This window comes from Neoarius graeffei, chromosome 7 (assembly GCF_027579695.1).
Source record: "Neoarius graeffei isolate fNeoGra1 chromosome 7, fNeoGra1.pri, whole genome shotgun sequence".
NCBI lineage: Eukaryota > Metazoa > Chordata > Actinopteri > Siluriformes > Ariidae > Neoarius > Neoarius graeffei.
The window spans coordinates 58770489-58785547 of NC_083575.1; the positions used below are offsets into that span (position 1 = coordinate 58770489).

The 15059-nt window shown below is 40.1% G+C and overlaps 1 protein-coding gene across 1 annotated transcript in view; it reads left to right on the forward strand.

Moving 5' to 3' along the window:
• The first annotated feature begins 1411 nt into the window (after positions 1-1411).
• The window catches only part of ret (ret proto-oncogene receptor tyrosine kinase), a 57878-nt gene continuing 44230 nt past the window's right edge, over positions 1412-15059 (forward strand). The window contains exon 1 of the mRNA XM_060924769.1: positions 1412-1636. Coding sequence (XP_060780752.1) covers positions 1570-1636 — 67 coding nt within the window. The 5' untranslated portion in view covers positions 1412-1569. The remainder of the gene's footprint in view (positions 1637-15059) is intronic.

Here is a 15059-nt window from a genome sequence, read left to right on the forward strand (position 1 = left end):
TCTTGCAGTCACGTGACCGGAAAGTACATAGCCGCCATCTTGTCGGTAAAAAAAACACAGCTGAATACTACTGCACTCGTGTACAGAATGGATCAATTTCAACCGATGGACTACACGGCTCATTTTTCTAATGAACAGATAACTAGATATATGTCTAAAATAAACGATCTACAGATTAGTGACCCTTATGGCTTACCGGACGTAGTGTTCACGACCGTGTCAGTGGATTTTGAACTGCCAGTGGAATACCCAGACTGTATAATTACCTCATCAACTTTCCCTCGCTGTTCAGTGGTGAAGCACTGCGTGCTTATAAATCTCTGGTCAGTTATCTTTACAGAAATTCAGGATTTGTCAGCGACTCAGATGTGGCATCTTGTAAACAAGAAAATAATCCTCATTGGATGGGTAAGTCACTTAAGTATTGAGTATAGCACTGACCAGCCGATTAAAGAATAGAATAAGGTAATTCCAGCTGTAATTCCAAATCGTCCGTCTTGTTTACCATGGATCTGGCGTTGGAGAGGTAGAGGCTTAGCAGTGGAGATTTGAGTGGCTGTTTTCTGAGCTTAGTCAACAGGCCGGCTCTGCCTGCAGCCTCGCTTTTGCTTTCGCTCCCGGCGCCGCCTCCTTCGCTTTGCTTCCGATAACAATCCACGGAGACCCCGCTGGTCTCGCTATCTCGTCCGGAATGTTGTGCATGCGATGGAAATCGCTACAAACCGTCATTTTCTGCTGGAAACCAATGTCCAGTAAGTCCATACGGTTGTAGTGGATATTGAAGTCCGGTACAGACGAACAACACACAAAAAACATAAAAAACGTGCACAGGTAGGGAGAGCTTGTAGCCGCAGCCGTTGTAGTAGAATTGTATATAGTAGGGTTTTCCAGAAGAAAAGGTAGAAGTAAAAGCAGAAGTAGAACCAGAAGTAGAAGTAGAAGGGGGAAATATGGCGTTTGACCGACAAGATGGCGTCTGTCACAATCTGGATCGGCTGTGACGTCACATGCAAGTGCTCCATAGGGAGCAAGGCACCTAACTCCCAACTGCTCCCCGGGTGCTGTTAGCACTGCTCTGGGTATGTGTGTGTTCACTGCTTCAGATGGGTTAAATGCAGAGAGGAATTTCACAAGTGTGTGATGAATAAAGTTGTGCTTTCTTTCTAGAGTAAAGTCCAGTGTATGTGTTAATTCAGCCCTGGGAATTTTGTACTTTATGTTAGATATGTTAAATAGGCTATAAATGTCCTTTAATTAGCCTTTGACTTTGTTTAGGGAATCCGAGAACGTTGGTGATGCTGTAGCTGCGTATTCAACATTATGCGGGAGTTGATCCTCCCCCCTGCGTGTCGCTACACACACACACGCACGCACGCACGCAAGCGCACACACGCACTCTCAGCAGCCCGTCAATGGGATACTCAGCATACGGACTTCTTTGGACTCCTGCATAAAAATGTTTCACCTTTGAATATACTGGGTCTGTTTTCCCTGAAACAAAAGCGCTTCACGTTTGATCTGGTTGATTTAGCGGGTTGTTGCGAAATTATCCCCTTATGACTGTGCGGCATGGGTAGGACTCGGGCTTTAACGCTGTGGGGAGACACCGTCCTGGTCCTCTTGCTCCTCTGGGAAGGTAAGTCTGAGCTCTAAGCTAAATTTCCTCAGCAGACTGGGATTTAAACAACAATATTTTATTGAAATTAATAAATGATGTCTTTGTAGGCTTCTTCTTATCCTATTAATAAAGGCGCATTTGCACTTGTTCCATCTGAAGTTACACAAGTTCTACTTAAGACATCATAGACTTTGACTTTACTAAGGTTCTGTCTGGATTCAGAATGAAGCAGATAGACCGAGGTCACAACTTTCCAGTATGGTAATAGAACAGATCACGTTATTGTACATTAATTGTCTTTGGCTTCAGAATAATAGTTAGACCTGAAATCCAGAGCACATCTGCACTCACAAGAGGACATGATTCAGTACTCAGAACATAAAAAAAGAGGCATAAGGACATAAAGAAGCTTCAATGTCTTGTTATAAAGTGCACAGAAAACATATTGCTTCAAAATTAAATCCCCATAAACCACATTTAAATTAGTTCATTAAGGCAACAGCTTTCGTTGCTTGTATTTTATGTTATTACACACTTTTAGAAAAAGGATTCTTTGAATGATCTTTGTATAGGGCCCTTACTTTCAAGAAAGAAAGAAAGAAGACTCTAGTTTGGTGATCTTTTTTGTCAGGTATCCCATCCCATCCTATCTTTAATGTTACCTTCAGAGAGATGACAGAAGTCCTCTTAAGGTTTCTAGCATTTAACTTTTGGCAATGATGCACTGGAATCACAGGGCGCTTATTCCTCACTATAGAATTTGGTAGCCTAAAAATGTTTTTTTTAAAGACAGTTTTAGCACATTGTAAACACCAAGTGAGAAAAGTTGGTGTTATGATTATCAAAAATAGTTATGAACCACACACAACACACATTTATGTTGCCTTTTTACAAATGGACGTTGTAAATCCTCAAGGTTTAAATGTGTCTTAGAGCTTCTCTCTTACGTATTTTTGCTCTAAGCGAATGTGCCTCTATCTTTTTGTAAGTGGTAAGCTGCATTGTGGCCACAGAAATTAGGGCACATACTTCACACAAGCCATATATACACTGTTATATTTGATAATCCCATTTAAAACCGTCTGTCCAACTGCACTAACACTAGCCTCTGAAAAATGACTATATTTAAATTCTAACTCATAGCTGAGATATTTGTAGACGAGGATAGTTGCATTAACAAAGAATAAAAACATTGGTGCCATTTGATTGCAGGCAAAAGTAGTACATAGTTTTATTGCTATTTTGGTTATCCAGAAAGCATGTAGCTTTGTGTGTGTGTGTGTGTGTGTGTGTGTGTGTGTGTGTGTGTGTGTGTGTGTGTGTGTGTGTGTGCGCGTGCGCCAATGAGTAATGCATTTCTATATTCCTTCATTATTGTAATTGATAGAGAGTAGAGGCTGAACCATGACACTCTGATCAGTAAATGATAAATCAAGCTTTTGGTATCAAAAGAATCTTATGAAAATATCAGTCATAATTAAATGAAAATAAGATGTATTCAAATATATGTATTAAATATGATTTGTTTTAATTTAGGAAGTTTAGTTTAATATGTGTAATCCACATACAGACACAGAACATATAATATTAAGGTTACGTCATTGTATTTTGATGTCTTTGGTATACTTGCAATGTGCTGTTCGCTTGAATTAAGCATTTAATTCACAAAATTATTCTAATGTAAATCCCTTATGTTTTTGTTTTGTTGTTTATCCTCATTTTTAAATATTCCAGTGGCAGTTTCGTCTCAGCAGAATATGAGATGAAGCTATTTATTTTATCTGTTCATAATTTCTTTGGTGCATAATTTTTGTAAGAGGATTACTTGAAAGAAAAATAAATCAAACTTTTGATTTATTACTGCTTGTTGTGAAATATTCCTAATGCCCTATGAGATGATGTTTAGAAAAACTGACTGATGAAAATGATTTTTGCTACATTAGTTCACCACATTCAGTTGATTAAGTTTTGAAATGGCTTGGTTGAAGTTACTGCACATTCTTTGTTGAACTTCTCATTTCAGGGATTTAATGGATAAAGAGTAGTGCTTCTTTCTCCAGTTTACGGTTTACCTCTCACTTTGTCACAAAATGCAAAGCGTAATATACAATTTCATATTTTTCTATTTCATATGTGCTTAAGCACTGGGATGTACAGTATATTTATATGAAATGCTATCCTCTTGTGGACTTTTTTTTTTTTTAGTGGTTTGTTTTGTGAAAAAGCCCATGTTGCTAATGGTACAGTGCCCTGTTTCCTGACAGTTAGGAAAACAAAGGCTGAGTGACCGTCAGAGGGCAGGTGTGCAGCAGGTGGGCAGAACTCTTGACAAACATGGTGTGTTTGTCTTCTGAAAGGAAAATACTGCCAGTAAAATAATAGAGCACACGGCTCTGATAACAGATGAGGCTTAAAATCCCTCATTAAAGACACGAGATGGTTGGCAACTCCACCTACAGAATGGATCTCATTTGTTTTATGACAATTCCTCCAATGAAAATGGATGGTACAAAAGTAATGAGTTTTGACTATATTGGAAATAAGGGAAACAATCCACTATCACTATCTGATGTCTCAGCTCAGGATATCTCTTTGACATTTGCACTGTAGCCAGATTACTGGAATTATTATGTGCTTTGATTACTCATCCTTTCTTTTATAGAGCCATTTTATGTTGATGTGATGTATTTGCATCATAAGAGCATAAGTCTGACGTTGGTAATGAGGCTGGGCTTAGTGTTTTGGTGTCTCATTTCTGCTCAGTTGTTTTGATCCAGCTTTAGATTTATGTTCTCTGACGGAAAATGCATAGGGTGGGGCAGTCTGGGCTCTAGAACAATTCATATATTACTGTCCTCTGAGTCAGGACCTGAAAAAACTAACCTTGTAGTAGACCCGAGAAACACTGTTTACTGGAGGATGGAATTGATACCAGGATGTTATCTCACTATACTGTCATATGAGAATGAGCTCATGTTTAATATCATATACCACACATTAAATATTCAGCAATATATCTGTTTGAACATTGTTTGAAATCTCAGAAAACATCACTGTAACAATGAGATATTTTAACTCAGATCTGTTTTTTGCTTTGTGATTTGTTTGTTTGTTTCCTGCTTTGAAAAGAATGCGTCATTTTTGTAACATGTGTTTCGGGGGGTGGGGTATGCATTTGTGGTTTTATGGGATATTATTGCAGGTATTATCGCGAAACTATGCCAGGTTTTTTTTAACGTTTTGTTATTTGTATGAATACATGCTCATTTGGCATTTGAAATTGTCAGTAGGCGTGCATGCTTTGTTAATAATGTAGTCAGCTAGCCTTGATTTTCAGTTCAGTGCATATTATTATCACTTTATGATCTAGCTTTTCATCATTTATATGGAAATAATGATAATGTGAAGGAGAAATATGTTTTAGGCATATACTGTAACATTACACAATAATCATTAATCATACCAGGACCCCTATTCATAATATACTGTACATCCTGCATCCTTTCAACACATGTAGAAATGCTGCCTTTTCTCTATACAACTGTTTACTCTACTGATCAAAATCCCACTATCTGGTGTCACCGAGAAGGAGATCAGTTCCCTTTTGAAACTGTTTCTACTCGAGATTTCTTCTTCACGTCATCTCTGAGAGTTTGTCCTTGCTTGCTCATGAGGGATTTAGATCTAAATCTGGATTTCTGTAAAAACAGAAGTATAATTATTAAAGTGGCAAATATCATACAAGTGCACTCAGACTAATTTATTCACAGTAAAACTCAGCTTGATTGCATGCATAGTGCACACAGTTCATAACGTATCAGAGAAGGTTATTTTCATTCACGTCTGTACTCACTGCATCTCTTCATTGTTCTGCATCACAGCAAAGGCTGGCATACAGACATACTGTATGTATGCCAGTATCGACATAATACCAAATCCTTTTGTGTATTGGGTGTGTGAATCATTGATTTGTGGATCCCTGGTTCTGACCCTGTTACGCTATCTGTTGAACTGGGACGACTTCTGACCTTTTATACTCTCACCCAAGTGGTAATCTCTCACGATCCGGCCGCAGGAGATTGCTCACAGCAAAGGAAGTGCTAGCTGATCAGGGTGAGCTTGCTCCTCTCCATGTCTGTATTAGCACAATCACTTTCATCAGCAGCCACTGCTTTTGAGACAGAGCAGGCCAATAAATCTTATTTGATGCATGACACTATTTGATTTAGCCACTTATTACATTATATGATTTAGTTTAGCTTGTGTCTTGAGTTGCTTTCAGAGAGCTTGTAAATCTTGCTGATTTTCTTGCTATCGTCACCACTTTTTGTATGATTGCACAAATGCAAATTTGATTAGACTGCATTTTAGAGAAGAGATGTGTCTTTTATATGCTCCACTTACATTGCCATCATTCTTTTTATCCATCACTCAAAAGTTGAAATTCACTTCCTTGAAACCACGTTTTCCATGATTGTGTTTACCTTTAAATGCTTCTATATTATATAACATTTAATTATCATTTATGCTATTTATATAACCCAATGGAAATGTATTTTTGTAAAATTTAATATTTTAATGAAATGATCACATTAAGTGTATTCCAGTTTATGTTGTTGCTGTTGCTGCTGAAACTAGTGTTCTTACTAAAACTTATTCCTGCTAATTACCCAGTTTTAATATTTTACTAAGCCAGGGTGATTGTGAAGAATCCACTATATATCATATTTGCTATTGATTTGACAGTCCTTATTTGATAGTTTGTATTGTAATGTGATTTTCTATTAAAAATAAAAATTTAGACAGAACTCCTCTAATGTAAAGCATTTTGAATTTGCGGGAGAACAGTTAAAAGAACTCTAATTTCTGACAAATTTATGAATACTTTTCTTTTTAAAGAATATTAATGTATGATTTAAAAAGGCAAGACTGTTTTAGATGAACAAAAAATTCTGACAAAGTAAATTTAATCTACAGGCCCCTGAGCTCTGAGATCAGCTTTTTATTTAACAAATATACTTTATAGCTGGTTATGTACTAAATGTCACAAACACTATGGATTCTGAGCTCTGGCAGTATGCTTGGATTATCGATTGGGACCATAATTAATGATATATACTGGTGGCACAGTGGCGTAGTGGTTAGCACTGTTGCCTCACAGCAAGAAGGTTCAGGGTTCGAGCCCAGTGGCTGACGGGGGCCTTTCTGTGTGGAGTTTGCATGTTCTCCCTGTGTCCGCGTGGGTTTCCTCCGGGTGCTCCGGTTTCCCCCACAGTCCAAAGACATGCAGGTTAGGCTAATTGGTGGCTCTAAATTGACCGTAGGTGTGAATGTGAGTGTGAATGGTTGTCTGTGTCTATGTGTCAGCCCTGTGATGACCTGGCGACTTGTCCAGGGTGTACCCCGCCTCTCGCCCATAGTCAGCTGGGATAGGCTCCAGCTTGCCCATGACCCTGCACAGGATAAGTGGTTATGGATAATGGATGTATGGATATATTATGCTAAGTTTCAGATGTGTGATAAATCAATAAGCATTATGATAATAAGGTAAAGATCATGGTTGCATTATAGATTCTTTTGAGTCCAAAATCATTTTTAGATGAAAAACCTTGGTAGGAATCTGTTATGTCTGAGTGAACCACGTTGCGCATGTGGACTGCTGTACCTTTTGGAGTGCCATCCCTGATCTTTTAGTTAGTTAAGGGTCACATTTCCATCCCATGCATCAGTGGAATCTAATTTGCTCTGGTGTAGGCACAAGGAGACATTGATTGAAATTATGTCCCAAGGGCATTTGGAGCTCTTGTTCTCTACACGAGTCTTTACACGTTGTGTTCCGGTGGTTGGTGAGGCATTTGAGAGATCATTTACAAGAATGAACAACAATAACAATGGCTTTGCTGATGTTATCTCTTTCTAGTTGTTTAAAATGGACTGAACATTTTTTTTATGTTCGCTAGACACGATCATTCAATCAGTATGTTTTTTAAAAATATAAAATGAAACAAAATTAAATTATTTATATAGTTTATCCTCTTTTCACTCTTTCAAAATGCAAGAAATAATGGCTCATTATGGTCTCTCAGAATTCCTGGCTCATGCAAAATTACCTAATGGACAATTTCATCCATGGAGTCAGGAAATTAATACTTAGTAGGTGCTTATGGTAAAATGCATGAGCAAGCCACAGGTTGGTGTAGAAGGGGTAATTATCAGAACGATCTAGAAGTGTCTTTCATTTGCACAGTAATGGATTATCGTTTGAATCACAACCTCAAAAAGTCTAATTTGTGTTGTTTGTTTGTGTCTTTGATGCCCTTTTATCTTCGAGTCCATCTTAAATCAAATTTTTAAACTCTAGATTAGATTTGCTGGTAATTGTCCTGATAATAATGACATTGAATAGAACATGTTGTGTAAAGGTTTCTCATTAGTGAGTCCTAATGTCCTAGACAATCCCAAGAGAGCTTACAAACCAAATTTAAATGTAGAGCCCAGTCCAACAGCAGAGTTTAAATTAGATTTTTTCTAATGAGTGATGTGTAGTCCTGATGCATTTTATTCCTTGTTTAACTTAATGGTGATGGTGGTTGTATTGGTATTACATTAAAATACCTGCCTGTTTCATTTAGAAAACCATGACTGTTTAATAAGTTACTAATGCAGTCCTTTGTTGTAAAGGATTCTATAGCCTTTGAATCAGGTTAAGACTGAATCTCAGAAAAACCTTTCTGAAATATTTGCATTTTAGAATCCTGCTTGTGATATATAAAAGTAATAGTCATGTCCAACTGTTCAACCAGTACGAATTTCTGAAAAGAGCTCTGGCACGCATGGAATATGGTGAAGGGAAATTGCCACATAATGATCAATAATAACAGCCCTTTATTGAATTGTAGCTTAATTGGCGGCCTTTTAGTTAATTAAATCTTTGCAGTGGCAGGGTAATTAATTTTTGTGATATTATACACATATTATACACAGTCGTCATCATATGCTTTAAGTGGATTGAGTAACAATGATCTGTTTGCATTTTTTAAAATTATGCTAAATTTGTAGAATGCAATTGAATTCTGAGATGTGACATGAACATCCAGTTTTTTATATTATAATTGTTTCTGTCTCCACGGTTTGTTAGCTGTATGGCTGATAAGATAATATGCATTTGGTTGGGTGGAAGGAGAGTTTTCAGTTTTGCCAGTCTTGATTACGATAGCTATTGATTGACCAGCTGTCAGACTACTTGACTTCCAGTTGACCATTGTTTGGAGACATTGGCTGTGTATGCTGACCTTGAATGAAAGGGCACGGGTCATGTTTTCCCACAGATCAGTACTTTGTTTCATGACCTCCACTGACTATACCAGTCCATTTGTCCTCAGCTGTTGTGTTTCAGTAAGGAACGAACATGGAGTTATGATTATGATTGCTACATAAACATATAGTAATTTTGAGTAATTTCAGCTGTAGCCATGTTGCTTTAACGGCACAACGTGTAATTGCAGTAAATGCATCTCAGTACTTACACATATCACATGAATAGCACTCTTTGACGGGTAAGTGGATTATGGGATGGTAGATTCCTCTGACTGTTTGCCTCCTTCCGCTTTCTGTTGAGTTCAAGAGAATGGCAAGTAAGATCCCCCCACTCTGTAACAGCTCATGATGTCATAGATGCTAAATCTCTGTGGTGGAGCGTGCATTGAGCTAATCAAGTTCGTGTCTTTGTCTTGACTGATCCTGAGGGCGTTCCTCATCATTCGGTTGAGTCGCTGAGCAGCCAATACATCAGACTCACTGTCCTTCAGTGAGACGGTAAATCTGTGATGAGATTTGTCCAAGGTTTTCAGATCGCTGTTCTGGACTGTGTATCAGTATGCAGTGGGCTTAATAAAGCCCGACTTAAGAATGTGGCCTCATTCATAACAAAGAAAACCTGTATGCTTTCAAGCAGGTTTTTAACACCATAGGCTGACATATCAGTATTAAGCTTAAATATAATACTGCTTAGATCTAATACTGATATGTCAGCCTATGGTTTTAAAAACCTGCTTGAAAGCACACACTTTTGAAAAGAAATGCACTTGAAAGAGGTACACTTTTGAGTATTAAAAGTGTTAAACTATATACAGTAATTTTATTTATATATATATATATATATATATATATATATATATATATATATATATATATATATCTTTTGTATCTATGTGTGTGAGTGTGTTTACACATAGTAGGTTTAGAGTCAGTTGGCATGGGAGCTGAAATCAATACAGGAGGCTGCACCATAGTGCTTTAGATTCATGATCCAGGCTGTGGCTATAAAAGGTCATGTCAGTGAATGCATTGCATATTTATAATCAGTTGACAATACAAATGCACTTACAGTATATTTAAGCTTAATAATCACTCGCTTTGCCAGATGATTCTTCTCTAAACGTAAATAAGGCTAGCTTGTTGCTCTTATTGTAATACTGAAAATATACAATTTAACACCTACAGAAACTATGGCAGACAAACCATAATTCTCTCACTGCACTATGTTGTTGTACCTGATGCTGATTTTTATGTAGAATTACTTAATTATCCCGAAATATAAAGTACCTACATTCAGTCAGCTTTTGTCCTGGAAATAAACTGAATTTAGAAATTACGAGCAAATGTAATAAAATATTGCTCTCTTTTACCATCCTAAAAAATAAATTAACACAAGTTGAACAGAAAAAAAACTTAGATATTGACTCATATATTCTTATATATAACTTTTTTTATTATTTTTATTATTCTTATATTGAATAATCATTATTGTGATGATCGTGCTTATTTGATTATTCATTATAGAAATGTAATAAAGTATTCTTCACAAGAAAAATGGTAACTAAAAATAACCCACAACAAAGAAAAAGCAACTCAAATTTTTTTTAAGCAAAAAAATTTGAGTGGGAAAATAAAGCTATATGGTGTTTACTCGTGCTTTTGTGAGTCATACTTGAAAACATAGAATGATAATAACACCACAACCGGACATTATAAAATTTTCAGCTACGATGACAGATACTGCTGTGACATGAAGATACACACAAGTGACAATGACATCCCCTGTTATTTTCCAGATCATGGTCATAAAAACTTGCTAGCTTTAACTAGCTAACTAACATTAACTGGCTAGTTTGATTACTATGGCTAGAGACACCCAAGCGCAACCATATCTACTAAACATGACCTCATAGCACATTTGTTCTAAGATTTCCATTCTGTGTTATTAACTAGCTAGTAAATGTTAGCCAGCTAGTTGACTACTCCAGTCTGGAAAACCATTGGCTGTTTACTGTTTTTCCCCCTTTTCTCTTTTAACAAAACAGAGACTTTAAGTCAAAGGTTAAAGCTTGATAATCTAGCTGGGTGATATTCTCCAACGTTTTCGGATGCTTCCTACTTCTTTGTAACTTGCTGCAGTTACAGCGCATTCTTCAAGCTAAGGACTCAGAGTAGCCAACATAGAAAGCAAAAATAAGTTTGCACAACGTGCATCATTTTTGTCTCAGTGTGACTTCACAACGATCTTGTGTGTCAACTGGAAAGATGCGGGTACAAAGTGTTTTTGGTTGCTTTTTTTTAATCTACACTTTGTTCAGCCATCTTTTACTGTGATTTGTGAGTTAAACCCATTATATCCATTAGTATTGTAAAACAGAAACCCTTCTTGAAGATGATTATTTTATCTCCACACAATCACCATATAATAAGCAGATTCAGATTAAGCTTGAGTTACTTTTACCATAATAAATTAACAAAATCTACTTCTCTGGGCCATAGTTCATCCAGTACAGCACACATGACTACAATCAGCAATTAATTTTTTTTTTTTTTTACAACCCCGTGTAGCACGTATCGAGTGTGGGTGGAGCACAGAGGACGGCAGGACAACGTTTGGAGGCAGACAAGGCGATTTATTTTTATAACTTTTCAGTTTCAGTAATCTCATTCATTCACACACACACACACACACACACATACTCGTCTGGTCCCGGGTTACGCTCCCTCTCCTCTCTCTCTCTGCATCCTTAAATAGGGAGCGGTTACTGGGAAAACACACACACAAACACAGGTTAATTATCCTCAGGTGTCGCGATTCTGCCACTCACCTTCCCCGGCTCCACCCTCCTGTCACAGACCGGCGCTTGACCACACCCCCGCTGCCACATACCCCCACCGCCCGACTCAGGCCGGGCGCTCGTCCGGCCTGCAGCCGTCCCCCCCCCCGACAGGAGAGGAAGTCCGCCACGACCATCTGCGCCCCCGGCCTGTGGACCACCTTGAAGTTGAAGGGTTGGAGTGCCAGATACCAACGGGTGATCCGCGCGTTGGCATCCTTCATGCGGTGGAGCCACTGGAGGGGCGCGTGGTCCGAACAGAGAGTGAAAGAGCGCCCCAGCAGGTAGTAACGGAGGGCGAGGACCGCCCACTTAATCGCCAGGCACTCTTTTTCAATTGTGCTGTAGCGCTCCTCACGCACTGACAGCTTCCGGCTGATGTACAGGACCGGGCGGTCCTCCCCCTCCACCTGCTGGGACAAAACGGCCCCCAGCCCTCTGTCCGACACATCGGTCTGCAACACAAAAGGGAGAGAGAAGTCAGGGGAGTGTAAAAGTGGCCCCCCACACAGTGCAGCCTTTACCTCAGAGAAAGCCCGCTGGCACTGCTCCGTCCACTGGACCGGATCTGGCACCCCCTTTTTAGTGAGGTCAGTCAGCGGGCTGGTGACGTCCGAATAATTAGGTATAAACTAGGGTTGGGCGGTATCCAAATTTTGATACCTTTAAACTGTCTCTGTGTTTTCCCGGGGTATACGGTATTACCGAGAAAAAAATATTTTGTTTCGGCCTACTGTGTAACGTGCGCCTATACCGGCGGACCTTGTCCAGACCTGCGCCTATGCCTCAAATGTACTATTTAAAAGCAGCATAGCGAATTATGTGCATTGTGGTATGGATTAAGCAGCAAAGCGAATTTTGTGCATTGATGAATGGATTAAGAGATATTTCAAAGCATCACGCAACTCTTCCTTCATCTTGAAAATAGCATTCAACTGTCGTTTACACATGTCTGCGTTGAAACGCCATTTGCAGCACTATTTCACCTACTCCATCAAAAAAAGTACACGATGAGCAGGATCATACCCTTTCAAGCATGGGAAATAAAAAAAGAAAAGAAAAAGAATCAACCAACACCCAAGTCCGTTTAGACTGCGCGATAAACCATATTCTTCAGCGCAAATGAGGCGAACCTAATTCAAATGCTTGATAGCTGCACAAGGCAAAATCATATGGGCCCACATCATGCCATGGCGGGCAAATTAATAATCAAATGGCCTTACCTTGCTTAAAACGTTGTCTTGATCACATAACTCCTTACAATTATTCCACTTAAATCCATACGGTTTAACACACCCAACAAAGATAGCAAGCGCATTGCTAATTCCCACCAGAAACCTAACGGTTTACGCTACGATGTTTTCTTCCGTTTCTTCAGTAGATGACATTTCAAACGTTTATTACCCACATCCCAAATGTCATACATTATATTATTTTACCTTGTTGTTACTCATGTAACCTACTCAAAACACTCAGATTGGAGGTGTTCCCCTCTCGCGCCGTGACCGTCTTCTTACATACTTTACACACAGCTTCATCTGTGTTTGCTGGCTCTCCCTTTTCGTTTGGTTTGAAACCAAAATACTGCCACACTGCCGATGTTGTATTTTTTTTTGCCACTAACTCGTTATCTTGACTTGCCATCTTTCAACTGCGGTCTCAGTCTCTTGCGAAGCTTTCTGTCAGACTCCATATGTCACGCAGGGTTGCCATGGTAACGACATAAACAACCCTGCACGCGATGAGAACTTCTTTAGGAAATTGATAGAATTAGTGAAAATACGATCACACAGTTATTCGGGATGATCTTCAATTTATTATTTTATATTATGACCTCATGTACTCCATATTTATTTAGATATTATATATTTTTTTTAAATGACGGTAATGAGACCGATACCGTTGGTACTTTTGGATACCTTGGGATACCTTCTTACCGTAATACCGCCCAACCCTAGTATAAACCTACGGTAGTAGCCAGCCAGCCCCAGGAACTGCTTCACCCCCTTTTTGGTCTTGGGCCTCGGGCAGGCCGCAATCGCTGCTGTCTTATTAATTTGGGGACGCACCTGCCCGTTGCCCAAGTGGAAGCCCAGATACTGTACTTCCACCCGCCCAATCACACACTTCTTCGGGTTGGCAGTGAGTCCCGCCCGCCTCAGCGACCTAAGGACGGCCCTCAGGTGTTGTAGGTGCCGCTGCCAATCATTACTATAAATGATGATATCATCTAGGTAAGCGGCTGCATAGGTGGCATGGGGCCGGAGGACCCGGTCCATCAGCCGCTGAAACGTAGCGGGCGCCCCAAACAGCCCAAAAGGAAGTGTGACGAACTGGTGTAAGCCGAACGGTGTGGAAAAGGCCGTTTTTTCCCGGGATAATGGAGTCAAGGGGATCTGCCAATATCCCTTCGTCAAATCCAGTGTCGAGTAAAAGCGAGCCGTGCCTAGTCGATCGAGCAGCTCATCAATACGAGGCATTGGGTACGCGTCAAATTTAGACACCGCGTTGACTTTTCTATAGTCCACACAGAACCGGACCGAGCTGTCGGCCTTGGGAACCAAGACCACCGGGCTGCTCCAGTCACTGTGGGACTCCTCGACGATGCCCATTTCGAGCATGGCCTGAAGTTGTTCCCGAACCACCTTTTTTTTGTGTTCGGGTAATCTATAAGGACGGCTCCGCACTACCACCCCCGGGGGCGTCTCTATGTGGTGTTCTATGAGGTTAGTGCGACCGGGCAGGGGCGAGAACACATCCAAAAACTCGGCCTGCAACTGGGCGACCTCCGTGAGTTGGGTCGGGGAGAGGTGGTCTCCACAGGGGACCGGAGAGGTATGTGATGCCAATGACCCTTTTTGGACCTCCGGCCCCAGCTCCGCCTTCTCCGGAACTACCGACACCAACGCCACGGGGACCTCCTCGTTCCAGAGTTTCAGCAGATTGAGGTGGTAGATCTGTAGCGCCCCCTCCCTGTCCATTCTTCTAACCTCATAGTTGACGTCCCCGACTCGTCGTGTGACCTCAAAGGGTCCTTGCCACTTGGCGATTAATTTGGAGCTCGACGTGGGCAACAGGACGAGTACCTTATCTCCCGGAGTGAACTCTCTAAGGCGCGTGCCCTTGTTGTACAGGCGGGCTTGCCATTCCTGGGCCTGCCACAAATTCTCCTGAGTTAGGTGGGTGAGCGTGTGGAGTTTTGCGCGCAGATCCATAACGTACTGAATTTCGTTTTTGCTCGGTGAAGGTCCCTCCTCCCAATTTTCCCACAGTACATCTAAGATGCC